Source organism: Salarias fasciatus, chromosome 19 (genome assembly GCF_902148845.1).
Source record: "Salarias fasciatus chromosome 19, fSalaFa1.1, whole genome shotgun sequence".
NCBI lineage: Eukaryota > Metazoa > Chordata > Actinopteri > Blenniiformes > Blenniidae > Salarias > Salarias fasciatus.
In genome coordinates, this window is record NC_043763.1 from 5,151,830 (window position 1) to 5,176,860 (window position 25,031).

Consider the following 25,031-nt stretch of genomic DNA (forward strand, 5'->3'; position numbering starts at 1 on the left):
TCAGGTCTGGAGAAAAGAGCAGTTTTTACAGAGATTTGCGGGTCCGTGCAGCCGCACACCGGGGGGATTTATTTAGCTGTAACAGGGTCTCCGGTCAGAGGCCTCAGACAATTGAAAAATCTGTCGCTGCTATTCCCAGAGGCCGGGATAAGGATCACACCTCCAGAGGAGACAGAGCCCCACACACTTCACACAGCACACACCTAAAATTAGTCCCACACAGCAGAACGCTCCCCAGCACGTTCACAACAGCACACACACACACACACACACACACACAGAAATTCATTCTGAGTCCTTGAATGCATCATTCATGAGTATATGTAGAAGTACAATAATTTTAAATCAGATTTTTTTGTTTGAGAGAAAAGTTCAGAGAAATGAAACGGAATGAAATACCATTGAATTGAATGATCTTCCCCGGAAATGCATTTATACCTTCGAAAAGCACTCGCTAAAATATGCGTGAGAGCGAAAATTATAATCCTAAAGTGTTGTTGAAGGATATTTAAAAGCTTTAAAAATGAATGTATCACTACGCTGTCACCTGCTGATTACTCAGCCTCTTAAAAAGTGGTGTGAAACACACCAAAGATCTCACTTATTTCACCATTTCCTGTTTAATAACTCGCATATATTCAACTGATTTAACATAAGGTCTGTGGACCAAAACCAGAACAAATGCACAAAGTGATCCACAAGTCACCAAACATTCCAGTACTGGAGAATATTTTCCTGTATTATGAAGGCAGACGTTATGGTGGAACCATCTGGTCCAGGTCAAGGTTTATCATAACGACGGTGAAATGATTTCCTGATTTACATCCATCGATCAGATCCTGTGGATCTGTGGCGTGCTCCTCGTGATTTCATCCTCATCCACAGTGTGCAAGTAGAAGTTAACAGAATCACTGCAGGTATGGGCCAAAACGTGGCTTATTACAAGAAATGGAGCCGCTAAATCGATGCAAAATGTTATTTAATGATAACCTTGGAGTAAAAAACAATGAACATAAGTGATGAATAAGTAAATACTTTCAGTTTTCAGTAGCTCCAAGCACCATTTTCACATAAATCTCCTGAAATTTGTTGTAATTATTAAACGCAATATCATTTTATAATAAATTAATTTTAAAATCGATGTGACTTTTAATTCCCTGGTAAGATGAAGATCAGGTCTGTTGCAGCTGTTACTGCTGCATTGATCGGTGGTGTGTTTTTTCCAAATCACTCCATATATATATCAAGAAAAATAAAGCTGTGTTTCAGCAGAGAACCGAGCAGCAGAGCAACCGCTGGTTCTGCTGTGCAGCCTGTTAAATTCTTTATGGATCCCCAACCATCTGCCTGGTGGGGCTGCACACTCAGATGCTCTCACATGTGCACGCTCACATGCACCTGCAGGAAAACACACAGGCTGAGGCATGACTGAGCGGATTCGGATAGAGGGCTCCATCAACTCCAAATCAGTCTGTTTAAATGTTTTTCTTCCCATGCAAAGTCCGCCGCGGCCTGCCCGGTCCTCGGGACGCCAGTAATGGCGGCAGCGCCTCGGCACCGGTCCCCGCCAACTCCGCACGCCGGTTCCTCTCCTGCCTCCTTCATTCATCATTTAACACCGCCTGTCTGCGGGCCGACTCCTTCCATCCTTCCACTGAGGCGGGCAGACAGGCTGGAAAACGCTGAATTAAGATGCTTGTGTTTACAGCTTGTTCCCTGTTTAAAAAAGCCAGGCCGGTTTCACTGAACACATTTATACTTAGAGCTCTGGGCGAATGAATGCCTCTACAGGCATGAACTTCTTCTTCATATTAAACAATATAATTCATCCTCGCGACATAGTATTTGATTACTGCACACATAAAACCAAACGTATTCCACACTTGTGCACAAAATTAGGACTCTAGTGATCAGTCGTATGCATACTATAGAAATGTGACTTTCCATCCAGTCCAAAATGTGGAAAATGTTTACATGACAGGGACTCTGAACAGCCAGAGAAAGGCTGTGTGTACTTGTTAAGTATTCCAGCTGGCTCGACTGCAGACGTCAGGGCACAAACTCCCCTCATCGTCCATATCTGGACCGGGTGTGTGTTAACGTTGCGGAGCCGCGCGGAACGCGTTGTCCACCAGGATTTGAAAGGAGGGCAAGCGAGAGAAGGCTAACGTGTGGGGAGTGCAGCACGCCACGCCACATTTACTCACGCTATTACAATCAGAGGTAATCATCCCGCCTGGCACAGCTTTAAATGGATGATTCATAAACATGCCCTATAAATCCACAACAAACCCCGCCGACGTGCATGAAGCACATAATGCAGAGAGAGAGAGAGAGAGAGAGAGAGAGAGGGAGAGAGAATCGCACAGGAAGACAATTACCAGTCTCTCACCATAGGGCTGAGAGATTGTCTTGGCATGAATTATTGAACATCCACTGTGGAGAATTACTGCTTGAACAGTGTTGATAAATCTCTCGCAGGAGGCGAGGGGGGGTGGGGGGGGGGTTAGAGCTGCAATCTGCCCTCCGAGTTGCTAACACAGCCTTGGTGTTTCAGGCCCGGCTTCGCCCTAGACAGTTTTACACGGGCGGCCATCAGCAGGACGACGGATTAGCTCCATAAAAGTAAAAAAAACAAAAAATAGAGAAAATACAACAACAACAACAATCTCTCCTCTGAAGACGAACCATCAGAACAAACAGGCCGAGCTTTGAAATGCGCGCAGCTTGATCCAGCTGCGAAGGACTCCTCCGATCCCCCCCGAGACGCGGCAACATGGACGGGTTAAGTCCTTCTGTTCTCATGGAAGACTTGGACCCTGGACGCCTACAGAAGGAGAACTCATTATCTCCCCGCAGGGCGGCTCTGGGCTCGGCTCCGCCGTATCTCCTGGATGTTTCGGGCTAATGGCGCTGCGCCTCGGCGTGGAGGCTCCTCCGGAGGCCGGCGGCGCGCGATAACGGCACTTTGCCGTGAATGATTATCGGGAGAGCGCCGCGTTCCGCCGCCGCCGCTGTTGATGTACGTTCGCATGAGCGCACGTCGATCTGCGAGCGCCGTCATGTGTTATCTGACAGCAGCACTAACGGCCTGTGTGGCGCATGTAGGAGGCTCAAGGTCAAAGCAGGAGGTGAGGAGAGGAGGTGTGACCTGTGTGTGTGTGTGGGGGGGGGGGGGGGGGGGCTCCTCACCTCCTCACCTCCTCACCTCCTCATGGTCTATCACTTCAGTTCGAGTACAGCCTCACCTGAGGGGCAGGAAACACGAGGAGCTTCATACTGATTTCCTCTAAACTCACACATGAGCTGGATTTGTGCAAAATTTTGCTAAATTTTTTGTTCTATGATTGAAACATTACAAAAAAGAATGCAGCAATGAATATAAATTTGTAATATATGTAGATATTCTGTTAAATCAGTTTCAATTTTTTATTTTTTGGGCTCTTTATTCACATACATCAGGGGTGTCAAACACAACGTAGCAGCTCCTTTTCATTTTTAACTTTAAGTTTGTGTTGTGGCACAGAGCAGATGTGATAAAAATGTCTGTATTTTCACAAAACCAAACAACTACTACTGAAAATGATTCTAGTCTCAGCTTAAAGACAACTTTATTAAAACCTTCTGGTGCAAAATGCAGTGAAATGTCAAAAAAAAAAAAAAAAAAAATTCTTCTGCAGCATTGATGCTAATGCTAGTTAGCTACAGTAGCTTTCATGGCAGCATCACTGATATCTCAGCTCGGGACTCAGTTTTCTGTTGTGGTTTCCTCTAAATAATTAGTTTTCTTGTCGGTTTGGCTGAATCGGAGCTTCTCGCAGGTCGATTTTCACCCTCGGGCCTCATGTTTGGCACCCCTGATCTACATGTTCACTCTAAATGTATTTTTCAAGCTGCCTCTTTGTATATTGATTAAATATACAAGTCAATTATAACAGAATCATATTAAGATATCACATTGTATGATGTTAGAATGTAACATATATAATATATAACATATAAAATACTTTTAAAAAGGCAACTAATAGCAGTAATAAGGTTTAAAAAGTCCGAATCTGTAACCAGGATTTAATGATAAAGAATATATCTGTCTAAATGAGAGCATTGCTGAAAAACCATGAAGCCAGAGCTACAGTCTGTTAGTGAGAAAACATTCCCTTCTTCCATTAATTGAAACTCTGTGCCTTTTCTGCTAAAAATGCCCACAGATGAGGCTATTAAAAACTGGCCCAGTCCTCAGGAATGAGAGCGGCGCTGTTAAAAGATGGATCAGGCAGTAATAGTGCCATAAAAGATTCAGCAGCCATCAGAGGAGCGGGACGGAGCCCGTCGGCTGCTGTCCAGGTGACGGCCCAGACGGAGATGTGAGGCCCGGACGCGATTGTGACGCATTACCCAGAGCTGCCGGATGAAAGAGTCTCAATCTCAGCAAAGTTTCCCTTTGAAATCTGTGATAAAAGCACAAATGGGGGTGAATGTGAGAGCAAATTAGACTTGAAACCAAAGATTTGGAACTTATTTGATGTTATAAATGACACAGTTTCTCTATTAACTTCATTTTGTTCACTTCTATTGCATAAAAATTTAGTTTTCTATATTCAGTATCAGAATATGCTGTATTGTTATTATTAAAAAATATAAAATGAGCTATGTTCTGCCATAATATGAAGAGGAGGAGTCGTTTGGAGCAGCAGAGTTCGTCCGATGTGGCTCATTAGCTCATGTGGATCCGGCGGGGTCGAGCTACATGCTACATGCTACATGCTAATGAGTTTTGGGGCTCACACACCGGCGATGCGGCATGCTAAACATGATTATAGTATGACTGATATACACTCATTAACGGCGAGCTGGAGTGTGTGGCGGCACACGACATGGCCTATGGTCAACGGCGAGCGTACGGCGGCGTGCATACCGACTGGAAGGAGGCGCTACGTGAAAACATATCAGAAAATAGTAAATCAGGTCAAATGACATTTAAAAAGAACCGGACTCGAACCAGCAAGCTTCTTAAGACAAGCTAGACATACGAGGACTTCACCGAAAAAAAACAACCTGTTCTTCTTTTACGTTTTTTTTTGTGATCTTCTGGGAAAAAGAGAGAAAAGCACAACAGCCTTAAAAGTTAGAGGATCAGTTTAAACAAGTCTGAAATTCAGTGGAGATTCTGAAAATATTTGCTCTCATTATAAGAGTCAACACCTGACCCGGACACTCGCCACGGCAAGAGTCAGAAGGAGATATGAATATGAATAAATCTTAGAGGATGATTATTCAGTGCCTGACCTTAGCGTGGATGCAGCGTTTATTCACAGATGAATCAAACCCACACGGTGAGGGTTTTCATCCACTGAAAGGTTAGAATTTGTAATCTGGCCTAATTCCCACTGTAAACGTGTTGGAGGTCAACGTATCGAGCGCTCCTTCGGACGCTCATCGACAGTCGAGGCACATCGGACCGCACGCCGAAAAAACTGTCTGCCGAAGGAGAGGAAACAAAAACTGCTGCAGCGGCGCCGAGCCGCCCGTCTGAATCACACACACAAAAACACGCACTCAATTTTTTTCCTCTGGTTAGAAATTTACTTTTAAATGTGTCTAAAGGTTCCAAACAGCATAAAGAAACTTGAGGAAAAGACATTAATGACAGAGTTCAGCATTTTCTCCGTTCCCCATGACTTTTATATGCAGACTTTATTTTGCTTTACTTTGTTGCTATTGCAAAACAACTGAAAACTCATTTCTCTTTGAATTTAACACTTCATGCAGGATCTGAGTAAATCAGGCTCAATCTGGTTGAGACCCCGTTTACACAACAATATTTCCAGTGAAAACAGATTTTTCTTGCTCTTTCTTTTTGGAAAAGTTCGATCACAATTAACTTCGACTGAATCGCGGCCGTGCCGGAACTCAAACCGAATTTGTGCACATCTCATGTTGACTTGGTGAAAAATAACTCCTCCAAAGAACATGACCTGTCTCGCAATGCTTCTCCCAGTGCCACTTTGACCTCCGCGCCATACTGGGTGCATAATTAAGCGGGTTCCAGCTGGCGCGTGCTGCCCTGGGGAGGGAGGTGAGAATCAGGCCTGCTGGAGAGAGAAGACCCCCCCACCCCCACCCCCACCCCCACCCGCCACCATCACCATCCAACTCTCCTAGCACGCCAAGTCATGACGAGGAAGCTTTGAGAGCGTCTCGGCTGGACGTGGCACCCGGGTGGGGGTTGGAGGTGGAGGAGGGCTGGTGGCTGGAAAAGCCCTGCCAGAGCGAGGGTGACGGGCGGAACCTTGGCCCGCTTCCGCAGCCAACGTGTGAAGGAAGCGCCTCCCCGTCTGCGGTCACGTGACGCAAAAACAACACAGACAGTTGCGGCAGCACCTCCTCGTTATCAAAATCACCCGCTACGCCTGACATTGCGTCTCACAGAGGCGCCGAGCAGGTCCGGACAGAGACACGTCCACCGATGCATTTCTGCTCCAAATTGCCATCTCCACAGGAAGGCCCTGCAGGGGAAGTCTTTTCTTTCCTGCAATAAACAACTGTTTGTCTCATCAGGTCCTGCAAGTGAAAAAAAAAAATAAAGCTTTTTACACACCAGTGAAGCCATTTCCCCCACTCTGCCAGTGGCTTTCATATGTAATCCCTGCAATCATTAGTGCGATGGATTGTAAATGCTCTGAAGTTAATTGTAGAGAGTGGAGACAATGAATTCTAGTTACTCTCTCTTGGTTTTATTTGGAGATAAGCCTGCAAAAAGAGAAAAGTAAACTCCCGTGCACTTGCATAGCTTGAATAAGGAGTCTCAAACTAAATTTGTCTCACCATTTAAACACAAGGAAGCAGAATGACCTTGGAAATTTAAAAACTCCACAGAAAGCCTTATTTTTTTTAAATTCTCACCGATGACTGTTTCCTTTAGGGAGAGTAGAAACGTCCTTACTGCGAGCAAAGCAGCATGAGCATACCGTGAGCAGAACAGAAACACTGCGGCTGAACGGATCTAAGATAGATCTTCAGATTTTCCCGAATGAAGCCTAAAGTGAAATCATTTTGGGTGCGAGAAACAGGAGCCACTGATGAGGTACCTCGTTTCTGAACAGCTCGCTGTGTTTTACACTGGGAGGCGTCGTTGAAAAGCTGTAGTGTTCCAATGGCTCACTCTATTTCACAGAATTTTAACAGAAAAAAAAAATCCAAATAACTAATTAAGTGTAGACTAATATATGCCTGTAAAGAGGAACATGCTGAAGGAGCAGGTTTGTGGGGTTTAGGGGCCTTTGCTCAAGGGCCAACAGTGGGTCTAATGAGGCCTGAAGTCTCTCGATATTCCCGGGATTCAAACCAGTGATCTTCTGAGCTTCACTGAGCTCTACTGTGTTGCCTCGGTGTACTCAGAACCTTTTACAACACTTTGAAATTGTAGCAAAACTTTGATGGTTGATTAAAATCTCCAGTCTCTTGTTGGGACTTGAACATAAACGAAATTGAACAGGTCGATCTTGACTTTTCTGTCTCATACGTCACATCATGATGTGGGATCTTGGAAACTCCGAACATTTTGACAGTCCTGGTTATAAAATAAAAGACTCTTGAGGTTTTCTGAGGATAGACAGCTATAGCGATACGGAGCAATCTGCGATCCTGTCAGCGAACATGATCATAACTCACTGCAGAAAAGAGCCGTCATGTCCACATCTGTTCCTGTAAACTAACTCCGGCAATTAAGTCCCGATCATCAGAAGCATTCTCTGCTCCGGTCAGGTGTTGGCAGTCGGATGCTCGTGTAATTTAATCACATCCCCGGCATCGGCGGTCCCTTCGGCTTAAGTGGCCGCAAAACAATGGAGACCCTGTCTTGACAAAAAAGACCCAGAGGTATACAAGACCGTATGAAGAGCCCAATTAGCCGCTGCTTGATTGTCCGTCCAGCTGGATGCTCCGCGGGGGGAAAATCCAGAAGTGTGTGGCTGCGAGGCTCGGCTCCGCTTTGATCCAATCAGGCCCGTATGTTGGGACGCAGAGTGTTGATGAGGACGTTCGCCGCTCGTCCAGGTCAGCAGAGGATCTCCTCGTGGCGGTGGGAGGGGTTAACGTCAGCGCGGGTTTGTGGCAAGACGGGCAAAGCAATTAAAAGTTAGCGGAGTTTGGCTCCAGCATCGGGCAGCGCGCCAGCCCGGCCAAATTACAATTACAGAGTGAGCTCCTTGGATGGAGGGGATAATCTTACTGTCAATGCTTTCTGACTCTTTCTTTTTCTTTGAAAGACGACTTTAACAAGCTTCTTTCCTTCCACTCAATGTGAAATGAGACGCTGGGAAATCAAAGGCGAATCCTCCCGAGCTGGATGTTTACCACAGGCTGCACTCCAGCCCACCGCAGACCACAGTGACTCATCCAGTCACCTTCCTGCTGATGAGACTCAAGGAGGACAAAAAAAGACCCCCTCCACCCCCCCCTTTCTCTCATAAAGTCCTGTTGTTAGATACTTGACGGGTTGCTAAGGGCTTGAGTGCAGGAAAAACAGGAGTCTGCTGCTCCTCCTCCTGAACAGATAGTCCACTCTGAAACAAAGTGCCCCGCTCCGATACCGGGGGCGCCGCTTCTAAAACCGAGGCTGTGTGAAATGGAGAGCAGCACAAGCCACCATTAACTCACATGTGTCACAAGTCACTGACAATTAGTACCACTTGATCATTATTGATGGGCGGATCGATGCAAAAGAGCCAATACCTCCAATACACGTCTTTGACTGAGTCTTCGATAAACATCGGATCGTCAAGTCAGAGGCTAAAACGCGTGTTCAGGTAATCGTTGATCATTAACACAGTCGCGTTTAAAAAATAATGAAGAACAGTGCTCCGGTTTCTTTCTACAAGCAATCATTTTCTCTCACCACATAATCTCAGGGTGACCTTCCACACCGACGACGGCTGTGTCATAAATGAGCCTCAAGCGCAGCAGCGAGTCAAAAAAAGGTCAAACAACCCGCAGTTCACTCGTCTGCAAGATTTACCTCCGAGATCTCCACCTAGCAGTCATTTACATGCAGGGACGCAGCCCTCAATGCAAACACCTCTGACAGCGCCTGCATTCTGAGTGCCTGTGGGACCCTGGAAAGGTTTGGACTCCGGCTGCTTCCGCCAGCCCTCCAGCCGCCGCTCTGTAATTAGGAGAGAGAAGCAACGGGAGGCGATCTGCCTGCGGAGGAGGGCGAGGTGCGATGCGACGGATCGGCGTGGAGAAGGCTGACAGACAGAGAGCATCTGCTGCTCGATTGTCAGCTTCACAGCGTCCGTCCAGAGGGGCTTCTCTGTCGGCTCTTTACGTCTCCGCCGCTGTCCTCCAGTTTCTCAATCACAGGAGGAATCGAAGTCTCGCTTCTGAGCCCCGACATGTTTCGCTGTTGTGCTAAAATGTGAGATTGGGGATGAAAAGGCGACGGCGTCGCTGCGTGAGAGGGCCAAGGATAACATTGTGCCGCTCTGAGGATGTGTTCAAAGCATCGGGGCGTAAATCTCTCTGCTGCTGTGCTTGGTGGCTCAGAAAAGCAATTCTTTCCCCCATGTCGATGTCTGTAAGAGAGGCAATCTTGACTTCTGCTTTCAGCCTGCCTCGTTTTCTTTTTGCTGTTTTGATCAATATGTCTTTTTTTGTGGCGATGCACCAACTAATCCTGCAATATTTTCTGCAGGAAATTGGTTGGAGGTGGTGAAACCTCAGGACCGGCTGTATATCTTTGATGTCGGCGGCGTCCCCTGACGCGTCTCTCCTGCCGGTCCCTGTCCTCCGGGCCCGGCGGTAATTGGGTCGCACGGACGAGGGGGAGAGAACGAGGAGCCGTCAAGCCCAGGTCTGCCTCGTCCCTCGCCGGGACCACAAGCCCGCTCTTGATGTTCAAGACACAGGAGACGGACCGTCTCGCTGCAGAGGCGAGGCGAAGCGAGGGAGTCCACGTTCTGCATTAACTAAAGACCAGCCGTGTCAAACGCAGGCCCAGAACCAGCTCACGAAAGAGTCGGATCTCTTTAGAGATGACAAAGACGTTTGTTTGTTCAGTCTGATCTCTCTGGCTCTGTTTGCTGTTAGCGCAGTAGCTGCTAAGCTAATCATTACCAAGACCTCGTGTTCATTATGTCCATTAGCTATGTCAGCAGCTTTCCTCTCTCTTTTTAAGCTTGGAAAGATGACTTACTGCGGTATGGTGAGCAAAACGCTCATATTTGACAGTAGCTAGCATTTCCCAAACTGGACAGAGTATCTTCTTTTTAACAATATGCTCACCCCATAAAATGCCATCTTGAAGTGAAACAAGACATAAAAATGAAACCGCGTGGACCTGCAGCACAACATTTATTTCTATAAGCTAAATCATGACATGTTGTACCTTTAACGGAAGCATTTGAATAAAGTGATGTCCCTGATCTGATTACTGTTCACTCTGTTTTCATGTGATTAGCAGATCAGCAGCACCGAGGCCTTGTTTACACAACATTTTCAAGTGAAAATGCAAAACTTTTGTTGCATTTTGGGGCTCTGTTTACACAGCAATCCTCAGAACCAGTTTTTTAAAAAAACGATTCCCAATGTATGTTTATGCAAAGTGTTCCAACTCTACTAAACTGTGGAAAAGGCAAAAATACTTTTCCTCCCTTAAGTTTTCACTTGAAACGTCATCGTATAAACAGGGCCTGAGGATAAACTGAGGCACAGATGAAAACACAGCTACGCATTTGATTCATAAAGATCAGCGACGCTCAAAGCCGTAGGCTGAATGCATGAAGCTTGCATGCTAAAAGAGGCAGATCGTGTGATCGGAGAACCGATTTCCACAACGCTTCAGATCTTTTAGCATTTATTAGGATGCAATAGAGTTCAAAGACAAACTGCAGGGGTGAATCTACTGCAGAGTAAAAAGGCGTAATGCTGAAATTGCACTTTTAATAAGAGCAGCCGACATAACGCCATGAGGTGACACATCAGAGATGAAGCGATGAAAGCTAACTACACCGTGAAGCACCATTAGCAGCACAGCTAATATGTCATAAGCTTAATATTATTTTTATTGGACCAGTCCAATTAGCTTTCAATATGCTGCCTGTGGCAGATGAACTAAAGCGAGTTTGACTTTATGTGCAAATCCCTTTCATAAACAGACCTTTCAACACAGTGGAAAAGCTGCTCACCCTTCAGCTGAAGAGATGATGAGAGACGGCTGATGTGAGTAAAATGAAGGTATGTGAAAGCTCAAAATGTGCTTTATGATAATAGCATATAGCAGCAATCCGCGCTCGCCCCATCCATTACAACACGTACAGGAGCTTTAGCCCGTCATTAGGAGCCTGTTAAAGCCGTAATGTGTGCATGTGTTTAGCATGTAGCAGCACTTCACAGCTAAGTCACATCCTAATCAGCTTAGCCGAGTTCGGATCTAAAGGAAGGCTTCGGTTTTCTCTTTCTCTTTTAATGTCATGATTCTATAACGCCATCTGCTCCTAATTCCTTCCCTCCAGGGACAGACGCTGTGTTTCAATCCCCTGCATATTTTATACCTCCGCTCCAAATGATCCCCAGCGCCCGTTTCCTTACGTGCTCCGGCGTTCGCCGGCAATCAGGAGGTGAGACGAGCCCTTGACCTTCAAAGACGCGTGGATTTTTACAGCCGTGGCTGCCGGTGGAGAGGAGGGCTTTTCACAACTCCGCTGTGTATCATTAGGCGCCTTCGCTTTCTGTCACCCACACACTGCTGCTGCTGCTGCAGATCTCATGCCCCTATTACCTGAGTGTGTGTGTGTGTGTGTGGCTCCTGACAGGCTTTTAGGTGTGAGAAGTGTTACCGTAACAGCTAGGTGAAAACAGCCCGCTGTGCAACGGGAGGGACGGTGAAGAGCGCACATTCGCAGATATCCTGACGTGCAATACAAAGCTAGGCGGGGATATTCCTTCGTACGGTTTTCGGCTCGAGTGTGGCGAGGAGCCGCGCGGAAGCGGCGGCGTTACTCACTGGATGACAAATTCACGGCGCCGGCAATAAAGCCTTGTTACTTCCAACTCGCAGGTACGCGTAATGAAATTCAGGCGGCTGGGCTGACATGTGGAGGTAAAATCTCATCTCGTAGTGCCACAGGGCGGCAGGCAGCGCCACACACTTGTAATGTGCTTTGCTGCACTTAGTCCCCCGAGGGGGGCCGACTCCCCCTCTCTGTCAGAGGAGACGTCTGGCCTTCGTCGCACTGTTATCATCCTCTTCCTCCCCTCGCCGCTCACTCCGAGGACGCTTCTGTAACCACACCAGACTGTGTTTGATTACAGGATACGTGACCGAGCCGAGCTGCCTGGAATACTGAGTGACTGAGGGACGGCGAAGCTGGACACCATCTAGGACTGCACTCATTACTTCTCTGATTTCACTTTTCTAAATGCTTTTTTTTTTATGTGAAAAACAAAATTTAAAGCAAAAATCAAAAAGGAAAATACTTGTTGTGTCTCAGGGATTCGTTTCCATGACAACGGTGCTTGGAGTCGCTGAAAATGCAACTTGATGAAAACAGCTGCCAAGATGGAACTTTTTTTTCTTCTTCTGCTGTTTCCGTGTGAACAGACGACGCATTTTCACTTGAAACGTTGTCCTGTAAACGGAGCCTTAAGGTCTGCGTGTGAAAGTCACGGCAGGCCAGATGAGTAAACGACTTCCACCACAATAACATCATCTCTGCTAAAGACTGAACCCAAACACATTAAAAACAAACACAATCTTCAAGTTAAAGTTAAAGATAAAGCTGAGTTAACATCGTTAAAGCCAACAGAGCTAATGCACGGCTACGCAGCAGCTTCACTTTCTAGTGAATCTTGTTCTTTAGTTTCACCTCGGGGAAACCAAAAACGAACCATCTGTTACATCTGCTAAGCCAGAATCTGCAGCCTAACCCTCACACCCCCACTGAATTATTGAACAGGCTTCTTAGAAAGGCAGCCCGGCCACGCTTTGTGATCCGATATCCTCCCAACACAGCTCAAAATGAAGCGAAGGCTCTTTTTCTGCGCTTTCTCCCCGGCTGGATGCAATCTGTTCGTGGCAGCGGGCCGTAATTCAGCGAGGGACGGCGGAGGCGATCTGCTCGGCCACACCTGCTTCATACGGCATTATGCATCACAATCGTCTTATTATGTCCCACAAAGCAGCAGCAGCAGCTGTGAGCACTCTGGAATCAGGATATTACTATCATCAGCAATGAATAAAACATTATTCAGAAAGAAAACCAGAAGAATAAATCTGAGAGCGAGGCATCGCCGTGTCCACCAAGTTTGGAAAATCGGACATTGACGAGCTTGTATAAGTGAGTTTACACTCTGCAGATCTTCTAATGAGCAGCATCAACAGGTAAATCTGTGTATAATGAAGGTATATCCTTTTTTTTAAAAAGTCATTTCACATTATTAGCATTGTAACTTCTACATCCGGACATAAAACTGTGATTATCGCCTGTTTGATGAGTCACAATTTCATATTTAAGATGGAAAATTGTTCAGAAAACAGTTGTTGTAATAGCTAAAAGGTATCAATAAGGGACCAGTATTAATTGAGTAGTATCAATACAGGACCACTAATGGTGAAAAAATATCAATCCAGTAGCAGTAACTTTAAAAAAGCATCGTTAAATTACCAGAAATAGCTAAAAAGTATCAATTAAAAAAAACAGTCGGAGTTAAAAAGTATCAATAAAGTATATTAGTGAAAAAATATCAATAAAGAAGCAGTGGGAGCTTAAAAAAGTATCAATAAAGTAGCAGTAATAGTTAAAAAGTATGCATTTAAAAAAATTTAAAGATAAAGGAAATTTGTAGCTAAACTTTGCAGAAGGCTCAATTGTTGAGTATTTTTTACGAAAATCCCATCAGCTTTAAATGGGAAATTTTTCAAGAATTTTGTGAAAAACTAAATGTAGACTACCTCAATTTAAACCACAAAAATCATTTAAAAAAGTACACAACAATCTTTACGTATTGCTCTTGAAACATGTGAAAAGACATTTCTACTGTTTCTAAAACAGTAATTTCCAAACTTTTCACATCTATGTTTGTAATTTTCTCTTATTTTCAAATGCTGTGCTTGGAATGATAGAAGAAACCTCTGTAGTCTGAGACCAGCTGCTCCCTTCAGGTAAATCAAATAAGTTTTAATGTATATTTCTGCAATATGTACTGTTTCGACTGTTTTAGAAATGAGCATAAAAAAGGTGCAGGAATCACTGAGGATTTATTCTGACAGTCACGATAACTCACACTGACTTCTCGTCATTGGAGGAGTCGCTGCTGTGGAGAGAGAGACGTTTCCCTCAGCTGGCCCCCCACGACTTTTATCTACACATTTTCTGTGTTGCTTTAATTCCTACTTCTTTATAGAAATCCTTCTGATACTATTATTTTTCACTCAGCTCTGACTTTTTTTCCTTTTTAGCCAAACTCAGATTTACTTGCTTTACTTCATCAAACATTACAATGCAACAAAAACATGGAAACGATACCGAGTAGCAGCTCTCTGCTGCAGTGTCCTTCCTCCGGAAAGCAAACGTCACATTATGAGTGTGTGTGTTTGCTGCCTCTCTGCCAGCTGTGCCTCCCCAAGTATGGGAATAACCGCGTTATCTCCTCTGGCGATGCCACCCTGCGGCACCATCTTCCCCCTCTCCGGCCTCGCCCTGATCGATCTGCGTGATTATCAGCAGCTTGAAAGCTTCGCCACCCTCTTCCCACTTTCTTTCTTCCCATTAATGAAGACCCATTTCCATCCAGAGCCGGCGCGGCGGTGTCAGGCTGAAGCCCGGGTGTACAGGAGCGTCTGAATGAATTAAGCTCATGTTGCCTGACATGTCAGTATTTGAAAGGAAAAGTGGAATTAATAATGGTTATCTCGCTCTGCTGGAAGATGTGTGATTACTTGTGTGTGTACGTGTGTGTACAAAGCAAGCCCCTTGTGGATGGCTAATAACACTTGCCATGAGACCAGAGTTTAAGAGCAGGTGAGACTGGCGTGGAGCCGAGCTGCAGAAGAGACGTGGCCTTTTCCTCCGGCTCGGCTTTTTCTCGCTCTGTTTGATGAAAGTAATCACCGCTTTGTTATGGATCTGGCCTTTGCCGTGTGAGTTATTGACAAAACAATTGCAGTGGAAATGGGAGCCAAGTCGCAGCAAGGTCTCCCAGAAGGACATTTCTATTACTTTTACGCCGGAATGAAAGCAAGAAAGAACGAAAGAGGGAAATCACTGGCTGATTATGTAACAAGCTCAAAACAAAACCAGAAAAATCGCAGCCTTCAAATTCTCTGACTCCGAATCTGAGCTCACACCATTTACTTCACAACATGGAGTAAATCTCTTGCTGTAGATGTTAGTTTTCAACGGCAGATTGATAAGTGATCGATGAGTGATGAGTGTTGTCAAAGTGTGTTTTTACATCTGCCAGCTGTTCAGAGTCAGCCTTTCAGTCCTCACATACTGCCTGGTCTCATTTCGGTGAAATCGTGGCTGAGTGCGAGCCTCCAAACTGAATCCAGCCGGTCTGGCTGGCCGGGACCCGCTGTGGCTCCGCAGGACAAACTCACAAGGACGTTTCAGTCATTTTGTCTGGTTAATCATCGGGCGGAGCGCCGCTGTCGCACCACTGAGGAATCCCGAGGGGCTGAGCGCCTGAGTCAGGGGGGCTTTGGGGGGGGGAGCGGGACGGGGTGGGGTTGGGGGGGGGTCTCTGTGAAGGTCCTGCTCGGGGCTTTAACACAGTGACACATCAGGGATACAGAGTCACAGACGCTCCATGTTTACCTGCAGCTCCACCTGCTCCGACCTCCCATCACTATGACTTTATAATAATTATAATCACAATTCTCTTCACTGACTGTTTTGATGAGTTTTACACTTTCCAGCTGATTTTTATTGCATTTCATGGAGCCACAGATGTGACATCTAACACAAAACTTTAAACTGTGCCCACAAATTTCTACTTCATGGCCACAAATTGTTAGTTTCTGGCCTCAAATTAGTGTTTTGTAGCCTCAGATTAGCTTATTTCGGGCCTCATGTGAGTATTTCATGACCTCAAGTACTGATTTGTGGGCACATTCTCTTATGAATGCTGCATTCTGTCATGTTTCCTCGCATGAGAGCATCTTGTTTCATTAGATCTATTCAGAGTATCGAGGACTTTCTCATCACTGACAGTCCAAAGAAAAACCGCTGAAGTTTCCTTTGATTCAATGGGAGATGGAAACGGGACCATGGGAGGCGAGCAGCGATTCTACACACCGTCTCCAGAGGTTTTCAACTCAAGCCCGGATGGAAGTTATAAAACATCCCCGACAGCGACCAGAAGACGGTCAGACTCATTAGGCAGCGACGTTCTCTCTCGCTGGTTTTTGATCGGAGGGTTTTATTTAGCAAGACAAAACGCAGCATCTGCTCCCGAACCCTCATTGCTCAATTAGCCGTTGAATTTTCAGCGGGCGAACGGAGCGAGGGCGGACTTGAGCTCCCGTCCGCCGAGCGCCGAGCCTCTTTAATGACCCGCGCTCATCAAACGGCATCGCCGCGCCGAGTTTAATCCATCAGCGAGGACTAATGATGCAACGGCGGGTGGAAACATGAGAAACAAGGCTTGATTCCATTAGAAGCTCAACTTCCCGTGAGGATTGTTTGACTCGGACGTTTGAGCCGAACAAAGGAAGGTCGAGTACTGAAACTTTCATGAGTGAAAAAAAAAAAAAAACGCTTTTCCATCTTCCACCGAATGGAAACCAGTGTGAAAATTAAAATGACCAACATCATACTACACACTATATCTAAACCACAACTAAAAACTGCTAAATGGTTCAGATATTTCAGCAGCTTTGACAATTCCTTGGCTCCGTTTTTGCGTTTTCCTTTCAGAAAAGTTTAGCGTCCACATGGCAACGTTTTGGAAATGATTTCTAATCTCTAAAACTGTCTAAATTTACACTATTTTAGTTATTTTGGTTTGTTTGTTTGTAAGAAATTCAAAATTTTATTTGTTTTTGTAGTTTAAAATGTTTTAACAGTTTTAGCCACTTTAGCGTTTAAGCTCTTCCACCACAGCGTTTTAGCTGACGGTTTTTTACTCAAATATAAAACCTGTATATAAAAAACGTAAAATAAAAATGTGTCCATATTTTTGTAGTTTATTCGATTTTTCTCTCTATAGCAAAGGAATCTATTGAGGTTTAACCTCCTGAACATTATATCCAGTCTCCTCTCACTCTGCATTTGTTGTCACTGCTGGCTATATTATGACTTAGTACTTCTAACTTTATCATTACCTTCAATTTATAGCTCTTTTTTATTGCTTTTCCTTACTAGATATCCATTTTTCCCCCACATTTGTAAATCTTCAATTTGTGGAAAATGTATATTTTCTCAGCTGCAGTCAAAGGCTAAATTATGACAAACAATTAACGTTTCCTTTGAACAAAATTATAGCGCCGTAAAAATGCTTCGCAGAGGGGCTGAACAGTTTTATCATACAGACAAACTGCATCGGATTTAAAAGTCATTTTTAGCATCTTTGGATTCCAAAAATCATGAACAAGATCTTTAAGAATCCCAAAATTCAGTCAAAAACTTATAGTAGTAAAAGAAACAAGGAAATAAACTAAATAATAGGTCAAGAATGTTAACAGTATGAGTTTTGAGTGAATCATGGAATAATTTAAATGAAGGAACTTCTATTCATTTTTGAAAAGTGATTCATCCCCCATCCCCGTCAGGCTCGCTGCAGGTTTTTAACAAATGATCATTTTCTGTGTTTCCCGCGAAAATGTGACGACCATGTGCGACTGTAGGATCTCGTTCCGGTTTTTTTCCTCTAACTCGGCGTGTCAGCGCCGCCGCCGGCGCACAGTTCACCCGGCGAGTCAGCGTGGAGGGTGTCGGTGAAGCCCTCCCCCCCCCCCGAGGCGGCGGCGGCGGCGACCAGCAGCTTTCGCCGGGCTAAATGTCAGAGCCGCTTCCAATGAGCCGTCGGTATCGACCGGGCGCCGTGACACACGCGTTTACTCCTCAGAAACCGTTTGACCGGGCCACGCGTCCCCGATTCTGGAAATCTGTGTGAACATCTCCTTCAGTGACTCTGGTTCGGAGGGAAACAGCGGCTGCATTATTAAACGCACTTCATTGTTCAGCAATGTGCGAACAGAGAGGAGAGCTGCTGGCACAAGGACTGTCCTCAAAAAAAAAAAGAAAACAGCCTTTTATTTCCGTCAGAGCAAATCTCTGCGGACGAGGTGAATAATCCTGTCAACACTGTGCGCCGGCTGCCAAAACACAGCGAATTATCATCCCGTTACAGTTTGTTTTTCAGCGGACCTTTTCCAGGATTTTCATGTGTCGGTCCTTCTGCTTGGCTGGAAGGAAAGAGACGCGTTCGGCGGACGGGAGCCGGTTACGCAACCGACTGTCGTTACTGACGTTTTTATCTTATTGACCCAGTAGGAGGAGAGGCGTCGCGCCGGCACTTAGCGTACGGACGCGCGGCGGCGCTGACCCCCCCCCCGAGATTAGAAGGATGCGATACCGCCGCTCGCAGCTATCTTGAGCGCACATGTGAAGGACGCGCGTCGGCCCGTAGACGCCGAAATCTAAAAGCAGAGGACGGATAGCTGTGCCCTCCACGGGCCCCCCGGGGCCGGACCGACCAGCTGTCCGTCCCCGCCGGGGCTGGGAGTTTAGAGCCGAATTGTAGTTTCCCCGCGTTTCGCTTCAACACATGTTAGACTTGTCATGGCCATGACATGGCGCGGGGAAACGCTGCTTCCTAACACACCGAGAAACCGGAACAAATCCCCTCCTCCATGAACAAGCTGCACGGATAAAAATAACAAGTGATCACACAAAAAATATGCTGCGTATAAATAAAAGAATGGGGGGGATATTAAGTCTCTGAGGACCTGATTTTTTTTTTTCTTTTTTTTTTTTTTTCTGAAGATGGAATGCTTGAAATGGACTTCAATTATTAATCAGCAGGAAGCAGAAGAAAGGCTGGAAGAGGAGGAAAAGCAGGAGGAGAAGCCGCGCGGTGGTAGTTAAAAAAAGAAGACAAACGGCTGTCTGCAGCCATGGCTGCCAGGCTTCAGGCACGACGGAGGATTTATATGGCGGCGGCGGCGGCGGGCGCCGGTCGCTCCCTCTGAGTGACGGGCCCGTTGTGGCTTCACTCCGACCTCGGCTGACTGGCAAGAGAAGCTCGGCTCGTTTTACCGAGAATCTTCATGACAGAAAGACGATGCTAACTTCAGCTAGCTGTTTTGCTAATGCCTGTCTCAAATATCGACTTGTCTCTTCATCTCCACACGGTTTCTTTCTAACTTTCATGCTTCATTTTCAAATCCATAAAGTTACTAATCCCTGGAAAAAATTAGTAAAATATATAAAAATTGGAGGAAAACAACTTTGTTGGAACAATATAACAGGAACTTCAGAGCTGCTGTTTCCTCTCTGGAACGTACCTCCCAATTCGTACAAAGTTCGCTTGAACATAACAACAACAACAACAGCGTAACTCTTGAGAATATAGCTTCTTGTCACCGCTCTGGGATTCAGGACAGAGAGAGACAGCAGCTCTCAAACGGTTTACATCTAAGATAACAGTATTAATCAGCTCAAACACACTTTATGGAACCATGTCGTTGTTAGTAATTACTTTTTTCATTATACCTGGAGAAGTGGGAATACTCAGGATTTTTGCCTTAAAGGAGCCCAGAAATGGAATTCAAGTCTATCGTATTTTCCCACCGTCACATAATTCTGGGATAATTTAACAGTTAACGTTGGCCTCAGACAGTATTAGCCAGTCGGAGGCTGATTATGGCAGGTAGTGAATTCATCATCCTGGAGAAAACAGTAAACAATCCGGCTGATAGATGGAGCATTAAGTGGGATTTAGAAGAAGTGATACACAATGCTGACTGAAAAACAGTGGCTATAAACAGTATACCCACGTATACCCTGGACCACAAGATCCAGACTGGTTTATGTGTCAACTAGACGCTGGACAGGAGAAAACAGACGAATGCATGAGTTATCTTCAGAAGACCAGGAGCGTCCTCAGTGAATTCCTCCCGTCTGTGGGACAGACCGGCACACACACCGGGCTCAATGCCGCGGCTCGATTACAGCAGAGCGCACCGAGCCAAAAAATAATTTCCAACAAAGTCTTTTCTGTTAATAGAGTGTAAACCGTGTCCAGAGGCCGCGGGCGCCGAGACATGGATCTAAACTTCCTCTCACACTTAACACTAACAGCTCCTAAAAGCCATGTGGATGGAGGTTTGGGGGGTGGGGAGGTTTGGAGGGGGGGGGCACCGTGTGCTAATGCTGCGAAGCTCGCCTTCAGGTAACGCCACCAAGGATTACCCAATCACACATTTAATGGCCTGAATAAAGAGGAAGAGGCGACGCAGCACAAACCCTCAGTCCTCACTGAGCGCCGGCCCAAAAGTCACAGAGGTGAAAAAAAGAGCAGGACACACACACACACACACACACACACACACACGCTCTCGGGCAGGAGAGATGCCAGCTATTAATAGTTTGTGAGCTTTACCCCTTCAGAACAGTAAAGTGGCCTCTCTCCTCAGCTTAATTGCATTTCCCAGCACGACAGCAGCGCCGCTCATCATGGGTGGATTTGATTTTTCTTTTCTTTTTTTTTTTGTGAATCCCCTGGTGCCACCTCTGGACCGTAAAAACGGTGGGCAGGTGAACAGTCGGGAGAACAAAATAATTTCAGATGAAGAAATGAAGAAATGTTTCAGGGTCAACTTACAAGTAACAGTTTGGTGAGTTTCTATGTTTTAATTAGAAGTAAATGACGAGGAAACTGATGTAAATCAATGTAGGACACCTTATGGAACATGAAGGGTGTGTGTGTGTGTGTGTGTGTGTGTGTGCCTGTGTGTTCATGCATGAATATGTGCGTTCGCCTGCGTGCGTGTATTTGTGTTATGCATAATGCATGTTGACATGTGCATCTGTGTGTGTGTGTGTGTGTGTGTGTGTGTGTGTGTGTGTGTGCGTGCGTGTTTTCATCCATCTGGAGAATCAACTCCAGCCCGATCTCACGCTAACCGGTGAGCTCCGCGTCGCTTTGGGAGGAACTGATGAGTTTTTCGGTGAAGATGAAGTGAATCAGGCTGCTGAAAAGTTCCACCTTGGGACCCTTTTCAAGAAAAGAAGTGAAGTGGTTTTAACCCTTAGAAACATTTGACAGAGCCGGGCGACGCTGGTATCAGGAGGACGGCGCTCCCTGCAGTCAGATGTCTTCCAGCTGACAGGAGGCTCCGGCCGTCATGGTGGAGCTGACGGTGTTTTCCCAGGCGGCGGAGCATATTGAGAACCATCTGCCTCACTGCCAGCCGCTCCCTCACATCGCAGCACCACCCGCCGAGAGCGGCGGCCGAGGGCGCTCCGCCCTCACAGGCCCAGCAGCCCCTCTGCACCCCGAGAGGTCACAGTTCCATGACACTCCGACCGCCATTGCCAAATCAAGTTTCATGTAAGGTAATGCATTAAGTAACTTAGCTTAAGCTTCTCTTGTAATGAATTAGAAATATAAAAATCTTGATTATGCATCTCGTTTGTGCTCCGTTGGGCTTTTTTTTCTCCCTCAAAAGTTTCCAAAGACGCAGATTTTTTTTTCAAAGGGCAGAAACTCCTGTCACTGTCAGAATCATCTGTCTGTTGTCACTGCGAATGAGCCGCACGTGAAATGATGCGCGCTCCCTCCGGCGGCGTCCTGACAAGTAAAAAACTAGCCTCTTAAACGCGTCGCCCGCAGGCATGTGTGGCGTTACGTAATGAAGCCGCTGTGTGAAATCCACAAAGATACCCAGCGTTACATGCAACAACAGTATGTTCTCTCCTGCAGCGTGACAGCTACTGGGGGGATATGCTCACCGCTGCATGAACAATGAGGCTGTTGCCATGCAGAGCGGACGCACAAACACTCACACACACTCCAGGCTGACGGCGGAGTCCAGGGTTCGGGGAGGGGGAGGCCGTTCCTTCCTTACTTCTGATTCGATTATTGTTAATCACTTCTGGATTCCTGGTACATACTTCAGGAGGCTGGAAGTGCCCACACTGCGGTGTGTGTGTGTGTGTGTGTGTGTGTTTACTGTAGAAGAGTGAGTTGTTGCTGGCAGTGCATTTTCGCCGCCTCTTATCCTGCCAACTGCTGACGTGTGACACTTTGTTGTGCGTGCACGATGCCAGCAGCGTTATTAACACGGCGCAGCCCGGGAGCAGAGGGAAGTCCTGACGCTCCTCCAGGTGAGCCGGAAGTCTTTATCGCGCTGATTCACTCCTGTAGCCATGCTCTCATGGTTAATTGGAGACTTTTTAACGCTCACAGAGAACGTCAACCTGGATGGAGCTCAGAACGCTACAGTTTGCAACTAAAAGAGGATTTTTTTTTTTTTTTTTAACCGGCTGACGCGGCTATTATTTCCACATCCTGCTAATCTGTTTACCTCTCCGTACGAATAGGCCGTCATTAAGAGCAAGATGAAACAAACAAAAGTGGGACAGTGGGACAGAATCTGTCAGCTGCAGCCGGCTCTCTGCTCAGTTTTTTTTTGTTTTAACCGTAATCAAGGCGGACGGCTCGTTGCCAGCAGTGGATCTCTCGGCTAAAGTCCGATCAAAAGATTTGTCTTTTGAGAAGCTGTCACAGCAGAGAAATAACAAGCTGTTGGTCAGAGTTAGGAGGAGGTGCCCAATCCAAGCCTACATCCACGTAATTAGCCCCCGACGCCGCCAGCCCCCCCTCCAATCAAACAGCTGCTATTGAGAGCGAGGTAATTACCCATGACACCGAGCGGGCCCATCACTGCCCCGGCCCGTGGAAGCGGGGAGATGGAGAGCCTATTAAAACGCAGGAGGGCTGGGAGCCGGTGGAGGCGGCGGCGGCGGGGAGCCAGATAAGGGACAGAGCGGGGCTGATGGTTGAAAAGGAGGCTTCCTGACACCTGACAGCGAAACCAGAGTGTGGGAGACGCACCGCGATACGGACCAGCGCGCTGTCAGGAGCCGGGATGCGGGTCAATGCCTCTCAGTCAATGCTTCTCACACCACACACACACACACACACACACACAGAGAAAGTCTTGCCTTTCTGTAGACGATCATATTGGGGGAGTCTTCCTCTGGATCGGTGGCGCCCGAACCCCCCTGGTCTTTGGACCCCTCCGCCATTTTCTCAGAGTCCTGTAGAAAAGGAAACACAGCGCCGTGTGAACGCCGAGCCGGGCGACGACTCGATAAACATCAGACAGCATTTCCATTTCCCCCCCCAGAGCCGAAGTTCTTCCCGTGTTTTCTGTCAGAAGGACGGCTGCCGTCTCAGAGACGGAGACGGCTGTCACGGCGGAGGCAGATAAGAGCCCAGGTCGCCCGACGCACCGTGAATATTAACGAAGGCACCGAGTCAAATCATGAACGTGCAATATGACGGCGTGTTTTCAGACAAGCGACAGTAAAACCGCGGAGCGCTTCATGAAGGTGCAAACACTAAAAAGTCCTGTAACTGTAAAAGCTGATTGATAGCAGAGGATTCCTGAAACAGATCTCCTTTAAACGAAAGGAGACCCAAAGCAAAGGACACTTCGGATCTACAATCTGAAGACCTGCAGCAGCTCGTGTCAGCAGCAGTGATGTGTGCAGCCCAGATGTGTGTCTCCGACACGCAGCGGCTGCAGCTGTGAAGCCGATGAGTCACTTTCCCGCTGCCGGTAATGAATGAACCTTTCGCCGAGGTGACGCTGACAGTCGAAGTGGGGCCGGCGCCGGCCGCCGTGCGCGTGCCGCGGTTTGTGAGCTCGGCGAGCGTTGACTCCATTAATGGCCATCGTGTGGCGGTTACCTCTGATCCCCACATCAACCTCTTTGAGGGCCGCTGTTACTGGATTTATTTACAACCTCCACACAATTCCCGTCACTTCCTCTCACACACACACTCACACACACACACTCGCTCCCTCTCGGGAGACTTAATTCTGCTTAACTAAGGTTTTTCACAACCTCCTACACTTCAGCAAGCCCCTTAGCCCCTTCCAGCTTTTGTTAGCGACAGCTCCCGCGGGACTGACAGGTTAAATCGGTGTTTTTTTATCCTGTGGTTGACTGGATGTCCTCCACACCGAGCTTCAGCTCTTTTCAACTCACACGTTTAGCCAGATTAACATTGACTGAATGCTGGATTTAGTGTCTTTTAGACTAGTTTAGACCAGTTTACAGGAAGCTTGGATTTCAAACGATTTCAAACCAGCTAGTTTACAAATCACTTTTGATCAGATTTTAATCATCTTTCAAACTAGTAGAGGCAGGTTCAGACTGGTTTACAAGCTGCATATGACCTGATCCTAACCTGGTTTGAGACTGGTTATTGGACTTGGTGGAGGCTGGTTTATCAGGTTAGGTTTCTACTAGTTTACAATATTGGTGTGACCTGGTTTAGCCCAGTTTAAGACTAGTTATGGAAGTTTAGACTGGTTAAAGACTGTGTTTCATCTTGGGTTTAGCATGGATTAGCTCAGATTAGTTATTGAGACTGGTTTACAGCTTACAAGCCTTGTTTCAAACTAGTTATTGGAATTAGACTAGTTCTAAGTATTGGACCGAATTGACGTCCCACACGGAGCTTGAATTACTTTGTTTGCAATGCAGATCATTCCACCTTCCACCAGATGATCCGCCTGCAGGATTCAAGCCCGGGTCCCTCAACACTTCGTAAGGTAATATTGGTAACAGCTGTTTGAATCCATCCACCTCCTATACCGAAACAGACGACCACATATTCACACATGGCGGCGGTTTCACACATTGGGGGAACATGCAAACTCCAGGTGTAAAGGTCCGGAAGGTATCTGAACCTGGACCTTCCGGCTGTGAGGCGACAGGGATCCATTAGCAATAAAGATCCAGCAGCTATTAACTGACTGCATGCACTGAATAGAAACAGGTGGTGAG

The 25,031-nt window shown here is 46.5% G+C and overlaps 1 protein-coding gene across 3 annotated transcripts in view; it reads right to left on the bottom strand.

Moving 5' to 3' along the window:
• Positions 1-25,031, bottom strand: part of LOC115406351 (regulator of G-protein signaling 6-like) — a 41,627-nt gene that overhangs the window by 15,150 nt on the left and 1,446 nt on the right. For 2 of the 3 annotated variants that reach the window (XM_030116320.1, XM_030116322.1), the window contains exon 2: positions 23,175-23,270. In XM_030116320.1, coding sequence (XP_029972180.1) covers positions 23,175-23,258 — 84 coding nt within the window. In that variant the 5' untranslated portion in view covers positions 23,259-23,270. Of the gene's footprint in view, positions 1-23,174; positions 23,282-25,031 lie in introns of all 3 variants that reach the window. The other variant, XM_030116321.1, reaches the window with a different exon arrangement.